The sequence below is a fragment of the Aythya fuligula genome, chromosome 2, assembly GCF_009819795.1.
Source record: "Aythya fuligula isolate bAytFul2 chromosome 2, bAytFul2.pri, whole genome shotgun sequence".
In the NCBI taxonomy this organism is placed as follows: Eukaryota; Metazoa; Chordata; class Aves; order Anseriformes; family Anatidae; genus Aythya; species Aythya fuligula.
This window is the reverse complement of record NC_045560.1, coordinates 46,840,360-46,864,761: the sequence shown is the minus strand read 5'-3', so window position 1 is coordinate 46,864,761 and position 24,402 is coordinate 46,840,360. Positions and strand designations below refer to the sequence as shown.

The 24,402-nt window shown below is 45.3% G+C and overlaps 1 protein-coding gene across 1 annotated transcript; it reads right to left on the bottom strand.

The window, feature by feature from the left end:
* Window positions 1-736: 736 nt before the first annotated feature.
* CTNNB1 (catenin beta 1) lies at window positions 737-23,101 on the bottom strand. Its single transcript, XM_032180865.1, has 16 exons — window positions 22,880-23,101; window positions 9,382-9,442; window positions 8,654-8,881; window positions 8,267-8,520; window positions 7,940-8,178; window positions 7,648-7,849; window positions 7,132-7,276; window positions 6,581-6,684; window positions 6,158-6,496; window positions 5,750-5,908; window positions 4,696-4,815; window positions 4,409-4,559; window positions 4,198-4,319; window positions 2,772-2,832; window positions 1,805-2,025; window positions 737-1,516 (listed from the first exon to the last, which is right to left on the bottom strand). Exons 2-15 carry the CDS (start codon window positions 9,392-9,394, stop codon window positions 1,817-1,819), a joined length of 2,346 nt encoding a protein of 781 aa, XP_032036756.1. The 5' UTR covers window positions 9,395-9,442; window positions 22,880-23,101; the 3' UTR covers window positions 737-1,516; window positions 1,805-1,816.
* Window positions 23,102-24,402: the final 1,301 nt, after the last annotated feature.

Genomic DNA, 24,402 nt, shown 5'->3' with positions numbered 1-24,402 from the left:
CTGTTGTGTAGTTCGGTTCAGCTCTCATCATCTGGGCATCCTAATATGAGCTGCGATCCCTTACAACTTAGACCCGTTGTGATTTTCTGCTGGGAAACTGCTGCACTGAAGCAGAACTGCCTGGGAGTGCTTGGTCTGGGCAGGGGCTGGTGCAGGGTGCAGACATGCTGCCTGTGAAGCCACCAGCAGTTCAAGGCCCACTTTCCCTGCTTCCAGCTGCACAGACGCTGCCACGAGAGAAAGCGAGTCACATGCAGGTTGTATCTCACAGGAACTGAAACCTGAAGACACCTGAAAATGAGTTTAAGCTACTGGAGCAGCTGTCAAGTTGTAAGTAAAGGGCCTTCATCTGGTTGTACTGACAGCACACTGCTGCAGTACTGAGAGAGCTGCAGTACTGAGAGAGCTGCAGGATGATGCCTTATGGCTTGCTTTTTAATGGACTTGTTGAAGTCCAGAAGTCAGCGCGTGGCTTGGAGGCCAGGCACGAGCTGTAGCTGCCTCACATCTGGCTAGACTTGGCTCAGTGCTGGGGAACCTGCTTCAGCGAAGTGGCAGCAGGAAGCCTCTGCTGCTATGACAGTGCTCAGGGACTAAGCTTAGCAGGATGGAGGGGAGAGTGGTTCTCAGTTTCCTCCTCTGAAGTAGTGAAGTTGTTGTGCAATGTGAGGTCAATTTTCAGAAAATTGTAAACACACAAACATAGTTTAACAATCTGAAATAACTTGACACAGAGTGAATTAAAAGTTTACTTTAATTTTGAACCATTTTATAACTGCATTTTTCTCATGAAGCATCTGTATCACAGCAGGCTACAATAACTTTGGGATAAAAGGCAACTGGTAAACTGTCCAATACAAGGTTCCAAATAAACAGTTCTTACTGGCCCCTACCCAGACATATCCCAGATAAAGTTTTTGATCAAAAACATGAAATAGATCCACCTGCTTATTTTAAGCATATTAAAAAGGAAACTAATTGGACCATTTCTATTTGTCTAGTTTTTTATACAAAAAGGCTACACAATGTTACACTTTATTCAGAATACAGTTAGAGCGATTATGAATTAGTGTTCTACACCTTTACTCAATCCTTAAAAATTAGAAACTGCTGTAGCATATTCACTATAACTTAATACTACGAGAGACTTAGAAAAAAAAAAAAACTAACAACAATTACTGCGAAAAGAAAGGCTACTTTCAAAGCAAGCAAGGTCAGTACCATTACAGAGATTTAAAAAAAATAATAAATTTTTAACAAGCAAGGCTAGGGTTTGATAAATTCCATCTTGCAATTCATTCGTGTGCATTCCTCGTTTCTTGAATCACTCCCAAAATCCATTTGTATTATTACTCCTCGACCAAAAAGGACCAGAACAAAAAGTTTACTTCAATTGTTCCCATAGGAAACTCAGCTTGGTTAGTGTGTCAGGCACTTTCTGAGATACTAGCCCACCCCTCGAGCCCTCTCAGCAACTCTACAGGCCAATCAATGCAAGTTCATTCAGATGATACAGCTGCAAAGAGAAAAAAAAAAGTGTCAGCATTCCTCAGTAAGGGGCTGTTTTAACATACTAAGACTGCATGAAGCTGGTGCACAAGACATTACAGTTAATTACTTCCACACTTCACGGCAGAAGTCAGTTTGGAGTGTACTGATGGTGTGTTTCCAGAGCATTTATTGAGGATTCTGGCACACTGGGACCCATTCAAGCCATTCCCTCCCTGCCAACCAAGTCCTCAGTCCGGTAATCTGATTTCCTCTTTTTTGTTTTGTTTTTAAATTCAACGTTGGAGCTTCTTACCTAAAGGATGATTTACAGGTCAGTATCGAACCAGGCCAACTGATTACTGTCACCTGGAGGCAGCCCATCCATAAGGTCCTGGGCATGGCCAAGATCTGGCAGACCATCAACTGGGTAGTCAGCACCAGGGTGGTGGCCACCCATTTCATGTTCCATCATAGGGTCCATACCCAAGGCATCCTGACCGTATCCGCCAGAGTGGAAAGAACGGTAGCTAGGATCTAAGAAAGTTAAAGGTGGCAGAGGGAAAAAGAGCATAATGTTAACAGATGTTAGACGCATCAGAAGCTGCAAGTATCAGTGTGTGAGAAGATCTTGGTAGCCGTCTAATTTTTCTCTAGTTCAGCCAAGTTCAAACGATCTGTTGCCTGCCCTTAATGGCTATTCCATCATTTGAAACAGCCTTCCAGTGTGATTCTGCAGACAAAGCACACTGCAGTCAGAAGCACGAGCAGATTCCAGCCAAGCCATTAGTCTGCACAATCAACAGTACTAAAATTCAACAATACTGAAGCAAAACCAGGCTCCAAGACTGTAGACTTTCTTCTGAAAGTCAAAAATAGCTTAGAATCCTTAGGGATAGGCTTGAGTTTGAGTCTACAGCCACTTACAGACTAATACATTCAATACCAGCATTTGTTTTAAAGAAAAACTGCACTTCTGGAATTGTCAAGTCCATTTGTAAAGGATTTAAAAGCTTTCTGGAAACAACAGCTCAGTGGGAGATTCTCTCACAAGACTCAGACAAGTGACACCAGTTCTGCACACTCATATGGCTCCCATTTCAGTGCAGCCTGTGGCGCTGCAGAAACTGGTTGTTTGAACTGGCAGCTCCCCATCTGGCTGTCAGTTTGTGATATCTCGCCGAAGAGTAATTCACTCTTCACTCATTTGCAGCTCTCCTTTAATGTCTACGACTTGACTTCATCCAACTTAAGCTTAATCAAGGGCAAGGGAACAGACATACCGTCTGGGCGGTATCCAAGAGGCTCTCCCTGGGCACCAATATCCAGTCCAAGATCCGCTGTCTAGATGTGCACAAAAAGTTACAAAAGAGTTTTAATGTCAGGTCTTTGGGCCAGCATTAGTAGTTCTAAGTTTAAGAAGTTTTAAAGTTTGCCCCCAATCCTTTTTCAGTAATTTTGCTGCACTGTGCACTGCAACGTAGTACTTTTATGAATACAAAATGCATTTTTACCCCCAAATCTGCATCCAGTAGCTAACAGCCACATTGAGGCACTGAAACTATAGCTCACTGGCAAAAGGTTTCTTTTTGGGAACAAGACAGGGCAGGTCTAGGAACCAACTGCTTCAAGTTGACTGCTCGGAGGTTCCTGAGCCAGCAATAGAGCATTTTAGTTCTCAGTGAACCTCCCCCAGTTTGCTGAGTTACAGAACTGCGTGTCTGTAGCGTAATTACACAACTTCCATTTCAAAGAGAGTCCATTTTAGCTTGGTTTTCTCACAGTACTATGATAGATGGATACAGATTTTAGGAAAACAGAAGATTAATCACTGAAGTTCTGCAAAACTACTGTCCTTTATTTAAGAAGTGAAGCTGAAGTCCCAAACCTTAAGAAGCTGGGGGAAGACTGAGACTTAGTGAAACCTTCCCTCTGCCCCATCCACACAGTTTTCAGTCTCATTTCACTGTGCATCCCCATAAGCATGAAAAAGCACCACGTGATAGTTAGCTTGCAAACACTTTCAAGTCTGAGAGCTCTGTTCTAAGGAGAACACAAGCTGCATGCCCACCCCAAACTTCTCAGTCCTACATGGTTTGCCAGATAGAGTTCTCACAGGATACACATTATGTTTATGCTTCTGTCATATCACTTATGCCTCAGTATTTGCCTGCAGCACTAGTCAGGTTTGGACAATCTGCAAAAATCTCTTGAAATTCATAGAGATTACTGCAGAGCTGTCCTTTGAAATTAGAAACAGCACACAGACCTACAAAGTTCTACACACTAAGCAAAATGAAAATTACCAACTTTATCAGTACCAGAGAGCAGACTTTTCCTATCTGCAAAGAAGGCAAAAGAGCAGCAACTCTAAGGCTGCTTGCCCTTCATTCTGTTCAAACAGGCCTAGGGACTTAAGGAACTCTAGTTCTAGAAAGGTTTCTTTCTCTATGCAAAGGATTCCCAAGACCTCCTGCTCACACATAAAGTCTCACCTATTTACATATCAAGTTCTGTCCTAGAACAACAGTACACACTTAAAGCTTGCATCATTTTCTGGAGACCTGCGAGCACAGCTTCACTGAACCTGAACATGCGGAGAGTAGAGAAGCTACAGCCATGTATAAAGATGAACCTGTACCACCGATGGCATCTACACTTGGAAGTGAAGTCTCCCCGAGGAAGCACGAACACAAAGACCCGACTCACCTCGTTCCAAGCCATTGGCTCAGTCCGGAACAGGGAACTTGTCAACTCCACTGAAAGTCGCTTCTTGTAGTCTTGTGGTTTGTCCTCAGACATTCTGAACAGCACTGCAGCTGCATATGTTGCTATTAAAAGAAAGAGGGATTTTAGTAGAGGTCGAGTCTTCCAGCAGTTTTTCTAACAAAGCACGAAGCCTATTTTTATGTTCACTTACCAACACCCTCATTCCTAGAATGAAGCAGTTCTGTTAAAGGGGCAGTGGCACCTTCAGCTTCAATTGCTTCAGCTGCTTCCTTGTCTTGAGCAAGTTCACAAAGCACACCTGCAGCTACTCTCTGGATATTCTCAATGGGAGAGTACAACAGCTGTAACCAAAACACAAGGGTTTCTTTAACTCCTCTGCTTGCACCTTAGCACAGTTTGACTCAGCAGTTCTACCAAGGCAACGTAAGAGACGTTTTTCTAGTACGTACTATAGCATTTTCTTGAGCTCCTGCTTACCTGCACAAATAGTGGAATGGTATTTAGACCCCTGATTACGATTCGATTATGAACATCACGTGCAAGAATATGCAGGGCTCCAGTGCAGCCCTCAACAATTTCTTCCATGCGCACACCCTCCTAGTTAGGACAAGAAAACACATTTTTTTTTAAGTTGAGATCTTGAGTGCTATCTTCTAAAACAACAGTCAAAAAACTGATCACTGTTAAGAAACCAACCCAACTGTCCCCTGCAAACACATCCCTCCCCCACCAAGGCTCATACCCACCATCTACTGCTGGCCTTCAAATTTTAACATCCCTGCTAAGAGTTGACCTAGTTTATCCAACTACATCCAGTAAGCGAAGCATTTCAGTGGAACTCCTCCCAGTGTTCTCGTTTTTATTTTAGTTCATTATAAACTCAATGTCTGACAACACTGTTTTTTATTTCCCAAGCTCAATTAGCTCAGCAGTTTCAGTTTGAAACAGTGGAAATCAGTAATGAAGAGGCCCTGTCTGCCTCTACAAGTATTAACTCTGCTCCTGGGCTAGTACATATTGCTTCCATTTGCCCACGCTAAGGCAACTTCCCCTCTGTTACTGCGTTTAATGGGGATGGTGTCAGGACTGGTCTTGCCACACTGACCTGGTACCTGAAAACATAACAAGCACGGAGCTTGTACAAGTTGCCAGCTCTACGCACTTCTAAGCCTGTACAAGTGCTCAGCTCTAAGCACATGTTAAGCTGTGATAGCCTGCTGAAACCCATAGTTACAACAAGGATGAGCCACTTCTGGCTTCCTAGAAGAGAACTACTCCCCTTGCCAGAGTAGGCAAAACCACGATTTCTATAATCTATAGCATACGCCATCAAATGCTCAAGAGGCCTTACTAAAATAAGAACCAAGGTTTGAGGCTTCCCCCCTAGCCATTTTTTTTTCTTTTTTTTAAAAAAAGAAATACTTCAGGTCTGCCAAGGCAGAATCATCAGTATGCCAAGAGAACAATACGAACCAAAGCAAATGCTAAGGCAACAGCTATTTAAATAACTTTAGTTACTGCGGCCGCTTACCACAAACTGCTGCTGTGTTCCGCCCATGGAAGTACGTCGCTGGGTGTCCTGATGTGCTCTAACCAGCAACTGAACTAGCCTTGGAATAGCACCTTGTTCGCGCAGCGGGGCATGGTTTGCAGGACAGAGCGCAAGATTGCGGATCAAACCAACAGTAGCCTGCAGTTCAGAAAGGGAGTGGGGAATAGAAGAGCGTGAGGGTGTGCTTGCTGTTAGCATGGTGTCTGTTTTAAACCCCATGGTCCCAAACGGAGGTCTAAGAGGCAACTCAAAGTTGCTCAACTGAAGCTGAGGTCCCATCAGTAAGTTACATTCTCCAACACCTTGGAAACAAAGTATTTTTCACAGTTAAGGTTACCTCAAAAAGGCACCTCTTTTCAGCACCAAAAGCTGCTAACCATCATTTACCTTGATCAAAGGCCAGTGTGAGGGCGGGTGCAACAGTTTAACCACCACTGGGAGTCCGTAATGGAGACGTACAGCATTCTGAGCCATCTCAGCCTCTTGGTGTCTGCTGGTGAGGTGACGAAGCGCACAAATCGCAGGTTCTGTGATGTCTTCCCTGTCTCCAGCCCGAAGAACTGTGCGCACAAGAGCCTCAATGCCACCAACCTGGCACACCATCATCTTGTTCTTGTAATTGTTGCAAGTAAGGTTAGAAAGGATGCCAGCAGCACAAGTCACAACATTAATGTCATCTGATCCTAAAAGCTGAACAAGAGTTCCTAGAAGGCCTTCCATTCCCTCCTGCAAAAAATAAAAACAGGAAAGGAAAATTTACTCTCTCTCCTCTTCCGCTTTTGATCCTGATCCCTTAGAAGGCCCACTTACCTGCTTGGTTGCAGCATCTGACAGATTTCTCAGAGTCCAGAGACAGTTCTGGACAAGACGCTGGCTTGGATCTGTAAGGTGGAGTCCCAGAGCCTGCATCCCACCTAGAAGACGGTACATGTTTGACACCATTACTCAGGTGCTCATCCTGTGAACAGTACAGTCTTTATTTTCCATTAAATCTGTGTGCATATCTCATAAGCTTCTAGTTCTTTTTTGGCATTAGTATCCTAATATGTCTAGGCCCTAGTGCTTCACTACACACATAAAAAGCTATTATTTTATTTGTGACACTGAAGACATTTAAAATGAATGCGTGTTCTAAAGGGACAATTCTGACAACTCTCATCTCATCAACAACGGCACGTAGCTAACTACACAGCAGAGTTACTTAAGGCCTCCAAAAAAAGTTATAAATTGAAGGACCAATCGTTCAGTTTCTGATGCTTCTGCTCTCAAGTGGAACGGTACTGATTCTGAAGTACAGTACATAAGTATCTATCTATCTATCTATCTATTTATTTAATTGAGAGGACAAGGAACGTACTTACCAGCCTCAACAATAGCAGGTTTGTTGCTGGAGCAGACTGACAACACCTTCAGCACCCTACTTGTGGTCCACAATAGTTTCTCGTAAGTATAGGTCCTCATTATGTTTACTAGAGCCTGGGGTCCACCACTTGCCAGAATGATCAGCTGAAAGAGCGAAAATTCAGCACTTAGTGTCACTTCCTGAGCATGCAAGTCAGTTGTAATTCTTGCTGGCTTATATAAATTTTATGTTGCAACTCTCTAAAAAACTGTATCTGCTGGTCAGGTAGGTCTAAATTTTGCAGTCTCCCCGGGAACATGACTACATTTCCACACAATAGCATCCTGCACTTCTTTCAAGGCCAGGACTGACTGGCAAACTGCTCAGCAACTGACAAAATCCTCGTCCTGACACGGGATTCAGAACAAGGAGCATGGCTGGTGGCATTCCTGTGCACAGTTTGGCACACAGGAACTTTAAGGCCATTTTTAGCAAGCTCGCTCATTAGACGGGCTTTGAGAGCAGAGGCACGTACCTTACTTTCTTGATTGCCATAGGCTAAAATCTGAAGGCAGTCTGTTGTGATGGCCAGGAATTTAACGTTTGTCTTGTTGAGCAAGGCAACCATTTTCTGCAGCCCACCAGCGAGACGGACAGCCATTTTGGCTCCTTCCTGATGTAACAGGAGATTGTGAAGAGTTGTAATGGCGTAGAACAGCACAGAGTCCACTGGAGACCTACAAAAGGGAGAAAAAAAAATCATGAGTAGCAGCACCTACCATCAGCAACTAAAAAAAACACAAGTACTGCCTCAGCAGTCCACATACCCAAGCATTTTAACCAAAGCAGGGATGCCTCCCGATTTGAAGATCGCCAACAAGCCTTCACGGTGATGCGAGAGGTTGTGTAGTGTACCTGCAGTACAACGGGCTGTTTCCACGTCATTTGTATTCTGCATGGTACGTACGATAGCAGATACCATTTGAGGAGACCTCATAATAGCATGGCGAGACGCTTCCTTTTTGGATAACTGATGAACCATAACGGCAGCCTTGTTCACCACCACCTACAGGAGTATTGGAAGAAAGCTTTCAGTTTAAGGTTACTGAAGAAGCCCCATAGACAACGTATACTGAGGTTAAGAAAATACTTACCTGGTCCTCATCATTCAACAGTTTGGTCAGTTCTGGGATTGCACGAGTTGCGAGTTCAGCATCATCCTGGTAGTTTATCAAATTAACAACAGCATGCTTTAACATCTGGGACGGCTCAGCCAAACGCTGCACATTAGTTGGATGAGCAGCATCAAATTGTGTGGATGGGATTTGCATTCCTTCATCCAGTGTTTCAGGGAACATAGCGGCACGCACTCTCTGGGCTCTAGTCATTGCATACTGGCCATCAATATCTGAAAAACAAGGTGTTTGCCTTAAACTAGGAATAAAAAGCTATTCTTCTGTATCAGCAATGATTCAGTACTTAGGTTTCTGTATTGTTAAGCTGCATGTCTAAACAAATCAGCGTAATAGAGAAGGCCTTACCAGCAACTTGCTCCTGGGTAAAGGACTGAGAGAACCCCTGTTCCCACTCGTACAGGACTTGTGTTGTGTCCACATCTTCCTCTTCAGGATTTCCTTTGCCACTCAAAGAGGGAGCAGTTGTTGTGGCACCGGAATGGATACCAGAGTCCAGATATGATTGTTGCTGCCAGTGACTGACTGCTGCTTTCCTGTCTGGCTCCATTGCCATATCCAACTCCATCAAGTCAGCTGTAAGAAATCATTGTTGAACAATTAAGTTTGGTTGAATTACTCCAGGATGTATTAGTCCTTCAAGAAATGATACGGATTTTACATGAAAATAAACTGTTAAAACAGCCTACCTCAGCCCAGCTGAGCATAGCACAACAAGTAAGATGGCAATTTTAAGCTGAGGCATTCTGTCAAACCAACGCAGACATCTGTAAGCCTGACTTGCAGGCAGTGCAATCACTGCTATTGTCATTGTCTCAGCCTACTGCTTAAAGGCTCCCTTTCCACACAGTATGATTAGGTACTTCACCACACTTAAGTGACCAAAATGCTTAGGACGACAAACTTGTTTGCAGGTTTAAGTTCCACAGGTAAGGTATTAATTACTGCAGTACGGCATTCATTATTCTATTCAGGTGACTTTAAAAAGTTAAAAAGGGAAGTAAGCAGCCAGTTTAGCTGTTCTTTATTAGAACTGCCAGGATCTAATAAAAAATTAAGTGTGATATATTTCATACCTTGGGTTGCCATGTTCCTTGCTGTGCTCCCAGAACTCTTTCCTGCTACCTTTCAGAGACCCTAGAAAAGAGCAAGGTAAGAACTTATTAGACACTAATCAGAGCTAGGCAGACAGGATTTCATATTAGAGCAGCAGAACTGCAAGCTAAGGCTTAGCACCTCTTGCCATTTCACTGCTAAGTGAGTATATTCAGTGCTAATTAGTAACCCCCCATGGACGGAGACACAAAAGAATGAGATATATCACACAGGCTTTTTCTGGCAGACTATATGTAAGATTTATTCCCTTCTTAAAGCCACGGGAGAAAAAGAATTGAGAAACGACCATGATAGAGCCATTTTTTACTTCTCTATCCTTGTGTAAGACAAAGTCCAAACATTAAATTACCTAGCTTGGACATGCTGCAGAGACGAGAGATAAATGTCAGAATTGCTCACTCCCCTCTAAGACAACCACCCTTAAGATATAAGCAAAACTGCTGGACACAGGGCTACAATAAGGATTTCATCTGGGAAAACTAAACAACCATTTAAGACAAGCTACTATTATTTCGGTGTTATAAAGACCATCTCAAGATCTATAATTGAACATCCTTCTTCACTACTTTCCTATACCATGAGAAGAAAGGTTTCTTGCTATACAAAATTCTCTTTCATGAAGTTAAACTGAAAATTGAACCAGCCTTAAAAACAAGTACTCTCCTTTAGTTGCACACACAAAGTCACCAAACTCTGTTTTTTTGTGTTTTTTTTTTCAGAGAGCCAAGATAATTGGGGGCAGGAGGCTGAACTATGATCAAACGCCCTATCAAAATCCTCAGTATGCACCCCCATTTAATATCACCAAACAGCACAGAAGTACTTGTAACATGAATTTGTAGCCCAGAAAGAGAAACTCAAGGCCGCAGCTTCACATGGGTCAGTCAAAGCTGTCGTACTTTTATTTATTTCATTTGCTTCCCCGCAGTTTGACACCATTTTTTCTTTTTTTTTCTTTTTTTTTTTTTTTTTTCCAGCACAAACACAGTGCTGGTGACAGCCTGGTCTGGGAGCCAGCCAACACTTGCAGTGGTAACTAGTGCAGGGAACAAAACCACCAGCATTCGGCTTTCAGTGTGCATTAGGTGTTAGAGCTATGCTGATCAAAACATTCCTAGACAATGAAGTAAAGGCAAGCCACTCATCTCTTTGAGGGACAGGTCTGCCGCACTGTGTCAGGAGAACAAAGTCCGTTCGGCGCTGTATTGTGTGAAGACAGACCTACCAGTTTAAGAGTTTCCTTCAGGAGCAGCTTTCAGAAAACCATAATTAAATAGAAGACAGGCCTGCAGTTTTTGGAATCTCACTGAATAGGTCAGGCAAGTCTCTCTTGAGCCGGCTGCAGGACACCCCCAACAGCAAACTCTTTATTTTGCTCCACAAACGCCAGTGCTGTCTGTCCTGACTTTGGACTGCCACAATTTCTGGCAGCATCCCTTTCCTGGCTGTTCTAAACCAGACAGCAGATCTGCATTTGCAGCAGATACGCCACACTGAGCTGATTTAAGATATAACACAACACACAGAAAGCGTGCAGCTATGTAGCTGGGAATGCTCACAGCCCTCCTGAAGTGGCTCCTAAAACCCTGCACAGCCTGGAGGGGACTGCCCAGCTCAGTCTGATGAGCTTGACACCACCACCACTGTTTTTTCCAGCACCTTGAACACTGCAGAGCAATTCTTCCCAAGTGCTGTTAGGACTTTGGGAGTAGCAGTGGCAAGGTGAAAGAAAAATTAACACATGGACCATTAATACACAAATTCTCCTGATGGGCTAAGTTAGCACAAGTGATCTTGACAGCCCATCGGAGGCCTCATGCATTACTTTGTCAGCCCCACGAATGCCTTCCAAACAAAAAGACGCAGAATAGCATTGAAGGTAAAATCAGTGTCTTTGCCTCCACCCCCCTAGTCCTCACTCTACATCAGATGCAACATTTCCAATATGAAACTGTGGAAAAGATCTAGCTGCTGTACTTAATTACAACATGCTTAGCACAAAAGAAGATCTAGTTTTATTGTAACCTCTCTTGCCTCTTCCTGGCAGGACACTGCTAATAAAAAATGATCAGCAGGTTACTTGAGGAGTTAACACACCGGTGGATGAACCAGCCGAGAGCCCTGACGATGCTTTTTTTTTTTTTGCATCCTTTCTTTCCGCTGTTAAATTCCGCACAACGGAAGGCAGCTCGCTTACAGCAACTGCACCCTGCAGTGCTTGTTTCAACAGCCTGAAGAAATCAGAAGAGCTGTAACATTTGGTACAATCCAACAGAGCACACCAGCCTCCGCACCATGACAATACTCTAAACTACAGCTGAAGCAGGGAAAACACAGAGTGACGTGTCCAAAACTGCAGTAGCAGCCAGATACAGCCTGACTTTGAAACGCTGACCTTAGGCCAGCCTGCTAGCCGCACCTACAGTTTCTAACTTCCCACTCTGCATTTCACACAGCCATAAAACCCCCAGCAGCTCCAGTGAGCATTTCGGATTTAGATGTGAAATTGGACTTAATGTTAAAAATTGCCGCAGAATAAAGGTAGCCTGGGAAAACGCGCACGTTCAGCTTGCTTTCAGGGTTTCCCTAATTGAACGTTTTCCCTTATTTTGCTTCCCACCCTGTTCTCTTTTTACAAGGGGGTAAAACGGAGTCCAGTCAGGACTTCTCCCAGCGTGTATCACCAGGGAGGCTGCTACAGGTAGTACCTGACAAGGACAGCAACAGAGGACAGCTTGCAGAACGCACACATGAAGCGCACGGCAGCTCCTTTAAATCCAGCTCCTGCTCAGGCTTCCTGGAGGACATACAACCTGTGACACTACGTTGCCAAGGTCAGAAATGCAGATCTGAACCATCAGGAAGAGAAAGGACTCCGTGTATGTTTATTAACTAAATAAATAAATAGGAATGTTAGCACCTCAGCAAGTTTCCACAGCCCTCGCTACGTTCAAAGACTATCCAGTGCTCAGGATTCAGGCCTGAATCCTGGTAGGCAGCACGGCATGCACAAGTCCCTATGGATGCGCTGCCAGGAGTCAGAGGCCCGTTAACTTCTTACAAACCTCCCCACGACAACATCCACTTATTTAGGAAGCACAACCAGCTCTAGATTTTAGCGACTTACACACACACACTAAATTTCTCCTACGAAGAGCAATGCAAAACATTGCACTGGGCTGCAGTGTGTACCAGTACTCCCACCTTAGCGTGTGAAATCTTTTAAAAACTCGAAGTTTTGCGAGCAGAACAAGCTTATGAGCTAAATTCACATTACTATGGAAGAGTAATTCAAACTCCCTGGTTTTCAAAGGAACAACAGATGAGAGGTATTTTCATGATGAACAAAAACTTCAGTATTAACTTTTGATTTCCAAGAAGTCAGGCTCATGCCAAGGCGGTGAGCAAGCCCCGAGCATTTCTCAAGTGGGAGCGCTAGTCCCGAGCAGCCTCAGTGAGACCTAGAAATGATGTGAGAAACTCAGTTAGGATGCATGGCACAGTGAGTTGTTCACTTCTGCTCTCGTACGTATAGTGAGAGCAGCCCAACATCTACCTGCCCGCTGCATCAAGGCAACACGCTTGCACCTTTGCTTCAGTTTATCCGATATGAACTCATTTTCACTGACAGCTAAGCCAAATTTGTTAGCTTACAAAACAGAGCAGCTTGTATTTGCGGCTTGTATTAAATGCTTTCACTTTCTCTAAAGGTAGAAAACTTAAAGATTGACTCAGCTTATACCCGACAGAGCTAATGAGCAGTTATCCCACTTTGTAAGTTGAGTCAAACACCGAAGTTTGTAAGTCTTCCAGAAATCTTGTATTTGAAAGCAGCATTTTGGAAAGCCTAATACGAGTAAGGAAGTCACCGTGATCTGTTCAAAAGGAAATGTGCCTACTGACCGTGTTTCTACAAAAAAACTGTCTCATCGAGGACAGGCTAAGGAGCTGCCTCTCTAAATGAGCCATCAGTGCTGAACGTCACTAAGGTTTTTTTCCTTAGAACAAGCAGATCTTGTAATGAAATTACAGCCATTAATAGCCCTGATCATCACAGTGCCTTTTCTGGAAGCCTCCTTTGGGTCTGATTTTATAATCTGCCTCTTACACCAGATTAAGTATGAAAATACTTCTTCCCCCCCCCCCCCTTTCCAGTTTTTATTTGTATATTTTTTTAATCAGAAGGAAAAGCAGGCCCACTGTTCCTTTCACCTGTTCTAATTCCACTTCAACTACACACACAAAAAAAGTGACAGGCAACTAGGCTTGTTTCATGCACCTCTTTGCCATGTTAACACAAGCTCCAGACCCAGTAACACAACTCAAGCACTCGTTTCCATGACCCAAGAACAGAAATACTGTAAGAACTCAATGCAGCAGAAGCTATCCTAATTAACCTTAGTTTTCAAGTGGAAATGTGGGGAATACATTCAATTAAGGATTTTTAAATGATAATAAAAATAATCCTTTGATCTTGCCTTAGAAGTGGTTCTTTGTTTACTAGAGAAGAAAGCCTGATAAGGTGGGAGAGTCCTCTAACCAAGGTAACACCAATGCAGTAGAAAACAGCAGCTTTTGTGGTACAAAGCTCTTTTGGACACACGGTCAGCCTTGCCTCCTTAAGCAACCTTTGGTGCAGTCCATGCCCCAGCTATGAACGATCCAGCAGCAGGCAGGCCTATTTCTATTTTAGTCTTATGAAGACATGATCCAAGTGAGACACACACCTCAATATTAATTGATAATAGCACTGAACTGATTAACAGGAAGCCTAAGGAGGTTGAAGCTTGTTCTTCTTCCTTCAAAGAGAAGGAGAAAAAGCACCCTTATTCTACCTGAAAACAAATTTTGACAACTCAACTTTAGCAGCTGCAGCTTCAGAGGAAGGGAAGGAGTGAGGAGTTACAGGTGACCTAAAAGCTAAAAGAACTGATTTAGATATTCACAGCTGAAGACAGGAATGGCACTTGTAGTGAGTGGTCATGTCAGACATTGGCATTCAACTTTCAACATAGCTGATTATAGGTTTGTAGTAAGAAAGGGGACATCTTAGGAACTTTAAATAGACAGTTGTTTGTCTTGAAGGTCCCAATCTAGGAAACTTATCTTTGAAAGTTAAAGAAATTCTGCCACTGGAGAGCTGTTATTCCAGATATTCCAAATAACTTAATTTGGAAGATTTTTATCGGGCTTCTACTGAGCTCTGGGGTATTGTGCTTTGTAGGTAATTTTAAAGACCCTTCATGTATCAGATGTTTCTGTAAGACTGATAAATTCTGTGAAATCACTAAGAAATTCTGGAAGTACAGGGTTTTTTTTCATCTGTTTTAAGGGATTGCAGAAGCTGGTTGTTGGAATGACAGGTGGGTTTACATTTTACATTTGATAAACAGAAGATACTTTATTTGAAAGCACGAACAGAACACTGAGTTTCACATTAAGGATTTGCATTTTTTAGAAAACATTGAATTCTTGCACAACAGAGCCATACAAGGTTAAATACAACAGCTCTCGATAAATACGTTCCACATACACAAAACAAGTACGGAGCAGCAGTCCCAAGTTGTGTGGAGTAGTGCCATTTGCAGTCCTCACGCACGTTGACAACTCTACATGGAACTGTCTTCATAGTAGCTGTATGCAGCAAGCAGAGATTTTGAGGTTTGTAATAACCAAGCATTGCTGGGCCTTGATTAGTGTTAAATTTGTCATGCAACGGGAGTAAATTTTAATTTTTAATTCCGGATTCAAGTCTCTCCTCATACCAGCAGTTTAAGGGCCTGGATAGACAAGAACTACTCTGAACCTCACTGAAAAGCTGGCTCTCAAATAACTGTTTAAACCTGATTGTGTACAGCCCTAAAACAAGCAACAGACAACTTTGATATTTTGGGAGGCTGAGTTTAAAACAGTCAAGTTACAGATTCCCTTATTATCCACACCAGGAGTCAGGATATAAAACTTCATGTTTTTCACATTAATATAAGGCTTCCTTCAACTTTCACCGCAGCTGGTATTTAATACAGGGTGAAAGTATCTTGTCAGGGTCATTTGAAGATCTCCCAAGTAAACAGAAGCAACTTGCACAATATGCAACAACAAAAAAAAAGTCAAACCTTACAGCCAAGGGAAAACACCCTACATTTTCACAGCTCTAAAGAAGAAGACACCATGTGTTTTCACAGCTCTAAAACACTTCTATCTTCTTCCAGTTTGGATGGCAGAAACACTCCTCTGCAGCCTTCGGTACCACAGCGTGAGTTACAGCAGCATTACTATTTTTAAGTGCTGTGCCAAGGTGTAGCAACATGAACTACTTCAGAGCATGTATTAAAAGCTAGGAGCTACCAACAGCAACAGGAAACTCAGCCTGCCTTCCACAGCACGTACCCACCCTGACATCCAGCTCACAAGGGAACAAACTCACGAACTTTGGCTCATGACAGCACCGCTCTGGTCACTTCCTCAAGCAACATTTTCTCAACACAGTTCCCTCCAACCAATAAGCAATACCTCAGGCCAGCCATCAGCTCAGTACTTGATGTAAATGCAACCAGGCCAAATTTATTGCAGCTGGAATGCTTCCAGCCAATACATTCGGGAAGTGCCTGCAGAAAGGCAGGCGATGCCTCGCAGCTGATCAGATCATGATGAGCCTGACTTCTAACACAGACTATACAAAATTGTTAAGATCCATTGCTTCAGTCAAGCATTAGGAAATTAAGAAACCTGAACAGTATTTGTTTTGCTGACCTCTCTCAGAGGTTAACAGGTTGCAACTTCCAAGCTTTAAATAACCTTAATACACGCTGAAAGAGGCAAACTGGCTCAAATAGCCACAGCTCTGGAGTTGGTAGAGGGGTTTCTGACAGCATACATAGATCTGTCCATGCTCACTAGGAGTTACCTCTGCTTTCAACCACTGTTTTTGCTGCTTCATTTCCATTTTCCCCCTTCAAGCACCCCAGTTTGCTTCTGCATCATTTTTCCCCACACACTAACTCCTACAAGAGTTCAGTTGGTGCCACATCACCAAGTAGTGTTATGCTGGCCTATTTTCAGTCATCTCAGCAATCTGAGGCCAATTAAGAGCACAGAGCAGAGTTTCTATTCACACGCTCGTTACCTAAAGCACACAGCATACAAATATTTCTGTTCTTGCTAGACTTCTACAGAAGTTGATTACAGCTGCTTAATGAAACTGAAGTGCAGGCACCCAGTTGCCTGGGCTAGACTTCTGAACTGGGTTATAAGCTGTGCTGAAAGAGGATTTACTCCTCCAAAGAGAAGTGAGGGAAAGGCTCAGATTACAGGGACAGAAAGTTAGAGGCTTATCTTTGAGCCCATGCAGCCTTAAGCGCACGTGACAGCGGCACAGGAAAGGGGCCACCAGAGCTTCCCAGTGCAGCAGGATCAGGGCTGTGCAGTGATCTGACACTGTAAGGTGTCACCTGCTTTACCTTTCCCCTGCAAAAGGGACAGCAAGCTAGTGAAAAGTCACATCTCACCCAGCTTGTCAAGTGAGGACCTGTGTCAGCACCTTACATTTCAAGCATACAGGTGTGGTTTTTTTGCTCCTCCCAGCCACACAACACCACCCAGAAAGGACAGAGTTAGTTTCAGTCTATCACTGAAGAGCACCTTTAACCCCTGACTGGAAGTTCAGGTACTGAAATGTATCAGAAATGGACTTGGTGAGCTTCCAGTGCCAAGTCAGCCACCTCTCAGCTTCAGGAAGTGAATTTCACTGTACAACAGGACTTAGGGTCTAAATGCTGTGCTAGCTGCCCAACAGCTTGCTCAACGAGTCAGGGCCTTCCCAGGTGCTAAGGTTAAGTACTCTTTTAAATACAGCCCATTACAAGTTGCAGCAAAGGAACACTTCACACCAGTCTGACCAGTGAGAGCCACTGGTCAGCCAGGAAACACCCAGATGATGGCTCCAGGCTCCGGTTTTCACAGATCAAAATTCAGACCAAGCTCCACAGGTAAGTTACAAAGCCCACGCAGCTCATCTGGGCACAGATCTGGAGCTCTGAAGCTTCACATGCTGCTAGGAAGCCACATGAATAAAGATGACAAACCATATAGAGGTGCTCCAATACCTTTAAGACAGACATTTTATGGGAATTTTAGCCAAAGTTACCTGTTGATAGGACACCCAGAGAGCTCAAAAGGCACTCAGCAGCTATCTCAGCAGAATTTATAACCATCAGTGATACTCTACAAAATTGTCTGGTGCTGGTCAGAGCCTGGGAGTGTATACTATGTCCAGCCCCATGACTGACACTGCAGACCTGCACCTTTTCAGTCTCTACTACTTGAGTATATTACTCCTGTAGTATGTGAATGCTCATTGCACTGAATTTTATCACTTCAGGGAAGCTACAGCATTAGTATCCAGAGCATTTTTCTTCCCCTTACCTACAGAAGCACCGAGTTGCTGCAAGGAGTCTGTCAACCTAAGCGATTATGTTCAAAGTTACAGGCACATGAGCCGGCAGCTTCTAATAAGACCTGCAAATTCAGGTGCCAAAGTGATTTTCTTGAAGCTACACTTTGTGCACTTCAATTTGTTTGTACTCCGTAAAAATCACTGGTTGTCTCTGAGAGACACAAGCAGCAGCTATGCTCGAGCTGATAGTTCAGAGAAATTATCAGTTCATGTTGGAAAGTAATGGCTTAGAGCATTTCACTGGCAAGTACAGCAACACTAGAAAAATCTATAATTTAATACAATGGTCAAAATTGGCTCCAAGTACCTGCGCATCCTTCTCTGTCCAAAGGGGAGCTGATGATCATCTTAAGATTTACAGTAAGATGGGAGAAACTGCTTCAACTACTCATCAGGTGTTACACATCCAGCTTTAGCAAAGAAAAAAACCATCCCTCTCCACAAAATGTGCCCACCAACCATTCCACAGCAGTTCACAGCCTAGTATTAAAGGACTGGTGTGACAGATTCGGGTTTATGAACTTAATGCAAGTTCCTAACAAGATTAGCAACCCAATTACTCTGTCTTCACTGTTTAGATCAACTAAGCAGCACAAATTCATGCATGCAGCCTCAAAGCAGTTACTAAGTCACTTCTGTGCAGCAAGCGACTGAGATCTTTTGGTCACCAGCAAGCTGTTCTGATTAGGGCCTTCCTTCCTGCAGCATTTATTGTGCTGGAATACTTTCACAGCTGGGCAAAGCATTATGCAGTGGTTATAGAAGTGCTCTTAAAGTCACCACTTCAAATTTGAGGGACACAGGGGCCCACACTGTGCATGCTCCTGCCTTGCTGTATTAGGGATGAGCTAGCAATTTTGCCTAAGGCAGAGTCTGCAAGCAGCCCTAACCTAATGAGCTTTTGGTCCACGTGCCCCCACTTTTACCAATTAAGTGGTCTTTAATGGAGACAGCAGCAGCCTGGGCCAAGCATCACTCTTCTTATATGTGGCTAGGTAGGACTAAAAAGCTGCCACCACAACCACAGAGAGACAAATACACCAGATTTAGGTTATCTGTGTTCTTACAACACACTGTAAGGAAGTCCAGTTACAAACCACCGCCAGGCCTCAGGCTTCCTGCCCAGTTTTGAGCATCCAAAAGACAGATAATCACTCTGCAGTCAACTTGTGACAGCATACATCACGAACAGGACTGGCAGCCACTGTATTACAGAAGTATCTATTACAGAAATATCTTTCCCTGCTGTTTGTGTAGAATTTAAAGCTTCCATTTCCACACTAATACAGTGACAATTTAGCAAAGGATCTCCCTTTTTTTTTTTTTAGGCTGCAACTGTGTAGCCAGCCCCGAATATGGCTGTTAAACATTAATCTCTGATTTCAGAAACCAGAGCGATTAGTCATAATTGCACTGACACTAATGAAATACTGATGAATCTGAAAGCACACGTCCTGGGTGCCTCCGCTTGTCTGTCGGAACAAACACGTATTTACACGGAGACACGCTGCTGCTGCTCCAAGAAGTACAGCTTAGGCAACAAACTTGCTAATGAAGCCTGACACTGATGTTTCTTCAGCTCACTTTTAATTAAGGCAAACTGACAGTGCAGCAGCGTTTATCAGCACCTTTAAGGATGTTAGGAGTTCTGGCCACTGGAGGGCACCTGAATAGTTGCCAGGACAATACAGGACGACTTGCTACATTTGCTGCAGAGTTGGCAAACTTTGCCAATTTACACAGATCGGTTTAGCACACACAGAAAGAAAGTCAGCCTAGAAATGCTCGTTCCAGCAAACATACCCAAACTGCACACTGTGCATTTGTCAGCTGCAGTAAGTTCCAGTAGCTCACGCTACCTTTTAACAGCAGCAACCTAGAATACTAGATTAACTCTTTCAACCTTTAAGGGGAAAATTTATTCCTTAAATAAGGCTCCAGAGCTGATATAGTATCAAATAGCAATGCAAATATTTCACTTCTGTAATACTGATACTCATCTAGTCATATATATTGTCCCCTAAAGCAACGGGGAACACAGGAGCTGTCCTGCAGTGAGGGCTGTGTACAGCATCCACACCCCCACCTGCCCCAGATGGTAACAGCATTTGCTTCCACACCAAATCAGAGTGAACAGATTCACAAGCAGGCACGAGCCACAGCTGAGTTTCATCTGCTCACACTATCGGTTTGGTGTTCATGCAGGCAGAGCTCCCTGCATGCAGTCTCCCCAAATTCTCTTCCTCACACTTGGTTATCAGTCAGTGAAAAAAGCTTCTGGCTGCTACCACCCCCCCACCACCAAAAGGAGATAGGCTACACAACACTAACTTGACATACACCACCTTTTTTTTGTTTTTGGTGAAACCCAAATCACAAGATATTATGCCTTGAAATCAAGTACCAGAGATAGATATTAAAATCAACCACTTAAGCTACTCACGCTGACAAGTCTAGCCAACTCAGCTCATGCACCACAGAGCATCCAAGCACCCCCAAAACAACCCTTCCCGTGCCTAACCAGAAAGCCAGCCAGCAACACCGCCCTGCCCATCTCTCCCCATGACAGTCATTTCGCCTGAAGAGACAAGGGAACAACACTTACTGCCAGGCAGCCTGCCGAATTCTGAAAAATGAGCGTGGTGCCACTTCCCAGCTGGAGCTGCTGCAGCCACCCAGCGAGGCAGGAGCCGCGGGACTTGCAGACATGCTGAGACCTATGCACAAGCCCCAGCTGCCTGCATAGTTTCTCACAGCCTTATCAGGCCCCGTGAAGCACGATGTTTGAGATAAGTAAGGTCAGTCCTGATTTTCCTGCCGTGGTATGCAGTCTACCAGAGCTACAGAACGAGTTTTGCTGCCACAAGTCACCACAATCCCTGCGTTACCAGCTTTAACTATGAATTAACATGAGCGATTTTGATTACTGCCGTATTTACACACTAGTCTGCCTACCGCACAGTGTTCTGCAGGAACATCTCCATCCACAAGTTTCAGACAGCACAGTCACACTTCAGTTCACCAGACAGAGGCTTACAATCGCTCTTTCCTGTCCCATCCTTGCTACCACCCCTCTCTGCCCCTCACAAGACCCCGAAGTTAGCCCAGAAGGCCACCAGCACTGATTTTTCTTTACATTTGAGTTTACTCTTTGAAGTATTGTGTTCTGAGGAGTTAAGCAAGAGCTTCTGTTGATGTTAAGCCACCAAAAAAAGAAAAAAAACAAAACAAAACAAAACAAAAGCTAACCTCCACCTTACAAAGAAAGCCTTATATCTATCTGAAGGGCAACCAAGTTTCAGGCCTGAGATTTGATAAGCCGGTTATTGACACACCGTGTAGTCATAGCAAAATGCTGGTGTTCATAGACTACATATCAGGCAAGAAGCCCAGCCTATTTATTGCTTTGGCAAGCAGAGGAAGCCTGCTTTACTGAGGATGCAACACAACATTGCATTTGAAGAACAGCCTGACTTTTGCAAACAAGCTTTACTTTACATTAAATCCTTGCTTTTAGAAACTTCTATGGTTTGCTTTTCTATCAGGATGTTTTTACACATTTATTCCCTGCAATCTTAAGAGGAGCAGCCAAACAGAGTAACGTGATCATTCCCATGCATATCAATATATACCTAGACAAATACCTGAGCCAATTGCCACAAAAATTGTATTTGTTTGTATCTCCAAACAGACACTCAATACAGCATTACATAAAATCACAATTTTAGAGAGATTTAAGCCTTCTTTTAACAGTTCAGTAGCCTCACTTTCAACAGTACCAGCCATTAGCAGTAGACACAGTAGCCAGATTGTTTGCAGCTGTCAGCACCTTTTATTAAATAAGTGCAAGTTTAACATTAGGTCCATGGATCGTCAATTACTGAAATTCAAATTACAACTTCACCCGATGGATGCCCGTGAGTTTTGCCTTTTGTGCAGTTTTAAAGCTTCGCAGCAGTACCTTTTTGTCATTCAGGAGCAAAATCCTAGCTGCTAAGTTGCTTTCCAGCATGCCTGAACTTAAGATCAAAGAAACAGTGACACTTTCAGGTAGTTTTCTAGTCTGCCTCGGCTATGCTCTCAGCACACAAAGATCCTGTTTTACTAAAACCCCTCCTTGATTTCCTTCCATCGACCTCAGCATACCAGCCCAGCCTCTTTCCATTCACCACTTGCATACTTTGGGGGATGGGAGGACCACAGATGTCTGGAATATACAGTGTCAGAACAATGGCTGCTCCATGAGAAAGAGATCAAGAAGAAGTAGCTGATTACAAAGATCAACACTGCTATTCCTCTAAAGTCACAAGTTGCCCGTAATACCTTTAAAGTCTGTCCTTTTTTTCCCAAAAAAAAAAAAAGAAGTCTCTTCTCGGAGGAGAGATTCAAACAAACTGCTTGACACCCTACAGCAACTTTTTAGCTAAGGAACGATGTAGGATTTTAGCAGATTTTTTCCAAGCAACCTGCACCAGAGAGGGCTGAAGCACGCTGTTTGCGGCAGCACCTCACCTGGAGCTCCCTGCCTCACGCACCGAGCACCCCACAGCACCGGGAGCAGCACCAAGTTGCCTGTGCCCCCCTAAAAAAAAATAAAAAATAAATAAAATCACGGCTTTTCCCGGCAGCAGGCGAGCCCCAGGCCGCCTCTCGCAGCTCCGGGCGCTGCCTCTCGGCGCCGCCGCGCTCCCCACCCGGCCCCGAGTAAGACCGAAACCCCGCAAGGCGAGAGATGAGCTGCCTCCCGCTGATTGCGGCCGCCGTGATTAGTTTAATTACGCTCTCCACCAACACCCCCCACCCCCACCGCTCCCCCCCACAGCCCCCCGGGGGAGCCGCAGCTGCCGCCCCCCTGCGAGGCGCAGCTGTCCGGGCCTCCCGAGCCGGGGGCCCCCGGCCTGCCCCGGCCCAGCTCCCGGGGGAGGCAGCGGCTGCCTCAGGGAGCCCTCAGGGAGCCCTCACGGAGCTCGCCCCGCGGTCCCGCCGCACCGAGAGGCACTAACGTGGCGGCGAGGCGACAGCGCTGCTGCCCGGGCGATCCCGGTCGGGGCCGTGTTTTTTGTTGTTTGTTTTTTTTTCTCCTCGTCTCCTTCTTCTTCTTCTCTTTCTCGCTGCCCAACCCCGGGTGGCGACCGTACGGGGCGGCGGCGCTGCCGAGTGCCCTCGCCCCCCTCACGCCGCTGCCGCTCCCAGCGCCCGGCCGAGCGAGAGGCTTAAAATGGCGGCGCTCGCACCGAGGCTCTTATAGGCAGCGCCGCGTATCCTGCCGCCGCGGCCGGGCCCCGCGCGCAGCATTCCACAGGCGCCCGGCGCACAGGGCAGGGGAGGAGAAATAGTGCCCGGCTCCCGGGGCGGAGGGAGACGGAGAGCGGCAGTAGGCGGGAGGCGGTGGTGTGAGGGAGGGGGGGGAGTGCTCCGGTGGGGCAGGGCCTGAGGGGGTTTGGGGCGCTTCGAGGGGGGTTGAAGGGGTGTGGGGGGCGTTGAGGTGTGGCGGAGACACCCCCGATCCGGGGGCGGGGAGGAAGGAGCCGAGTTCCCGGCGGGGAGCGAACTTACTGCCGGAGGGTGGAAGGGGCGGCCGCGGGGTCCGCGTCCCTCAGCAGCGCCGGGGGCGAGGGAGGACGGCGCCCCCCTGCTCCGCTCGCCCCGCGGTTTTAATGAGTTTTAGCTCGCGTTCGTGGCTCTGCAAATCCAAACCCACATTCCTCACGCCAGCAGCTGCGGAGATTCAAATAAAGCCGGCCCGGGCCGTGGGGGGGCCGCGCACGTCGGCGGAAACGCGCCCCGCGCCGCCTCGGTCAATATTTGTCAGGAAGCAGTTTGCACAGAAAGCGACTCGTTATGCAATTTATTTATTATTTTTTTTGTTCCCCAGCTGAAGCGAGCTGCTGCCCCCGTTCCTCACACACACACACACACACACACACACACACCTCGCTTCTGTCTCGGGGTGTGCAAGCAGGGCGGCGAGCCCAGGCACGCCGGGGGCAGCCGCAGGCTCGGCGTGCACGGGCTCGCTCCAGCAGAGTTTTCGCCCCTGCCCCGGCAGAGAGCTGCTCACATTTCGAGGGGGGGGAGAGAAATGCACCGACAAAGTGCTTTTAACCTTTCCTCGGGGGGAGAAATGCACCCCGGCGCACGCCTCGACGTGAGGCGAGGGCCCTGGGTGCCGGCGTGTTTGTGTGAAGCAGCCCTTGCTAGCGAAAGATGGGATTTTTAATTATTATTATTTATTTATTTATTTTTCAGTATAAATTTGCTTTGGCAGTAGCGGATGTTGGGGGCTGAATCCTTGGTTTGGTGCTGGAGGGCTTCGTGCAGCCTCTTGTTCCCCACCGAGCTTCCGTGGCTGTTGCAGCGTGGAGATGCATGGGTCACGGAGGGGCCACCTCTCTACCTGTTTTTCCACTGGTAATGCTATTTTGAACAGGCTCCGAGTTTCTACTCAAAAAGCTCAACTTTTTTTTTTTTTTTTTTTTTTCCCGTTGGTTAAAAAAAATAAAATAATAATAAAGCCTCTTCTACA

Bases quoted from the DNA above. Each gene is read 5' to 3' on its own strand.
- CTNNB1 (XM_032180865.1), bottom strand. The intron at 8,179-8,266 runs GTAAGTATTTTC...ATACTCCTGTAG, and splicing joins TGTTGAATGATGAGGACCAG to GTGGTGGTGAACAAGGCTGC. The intron at 2,833-4,197 runs GTGAGTCGGGTC...GTGCACATCTAG, and splicing joins AGCCAATGGCTTGGAACGAG to ACAGCGGATCTTGGACTGGA.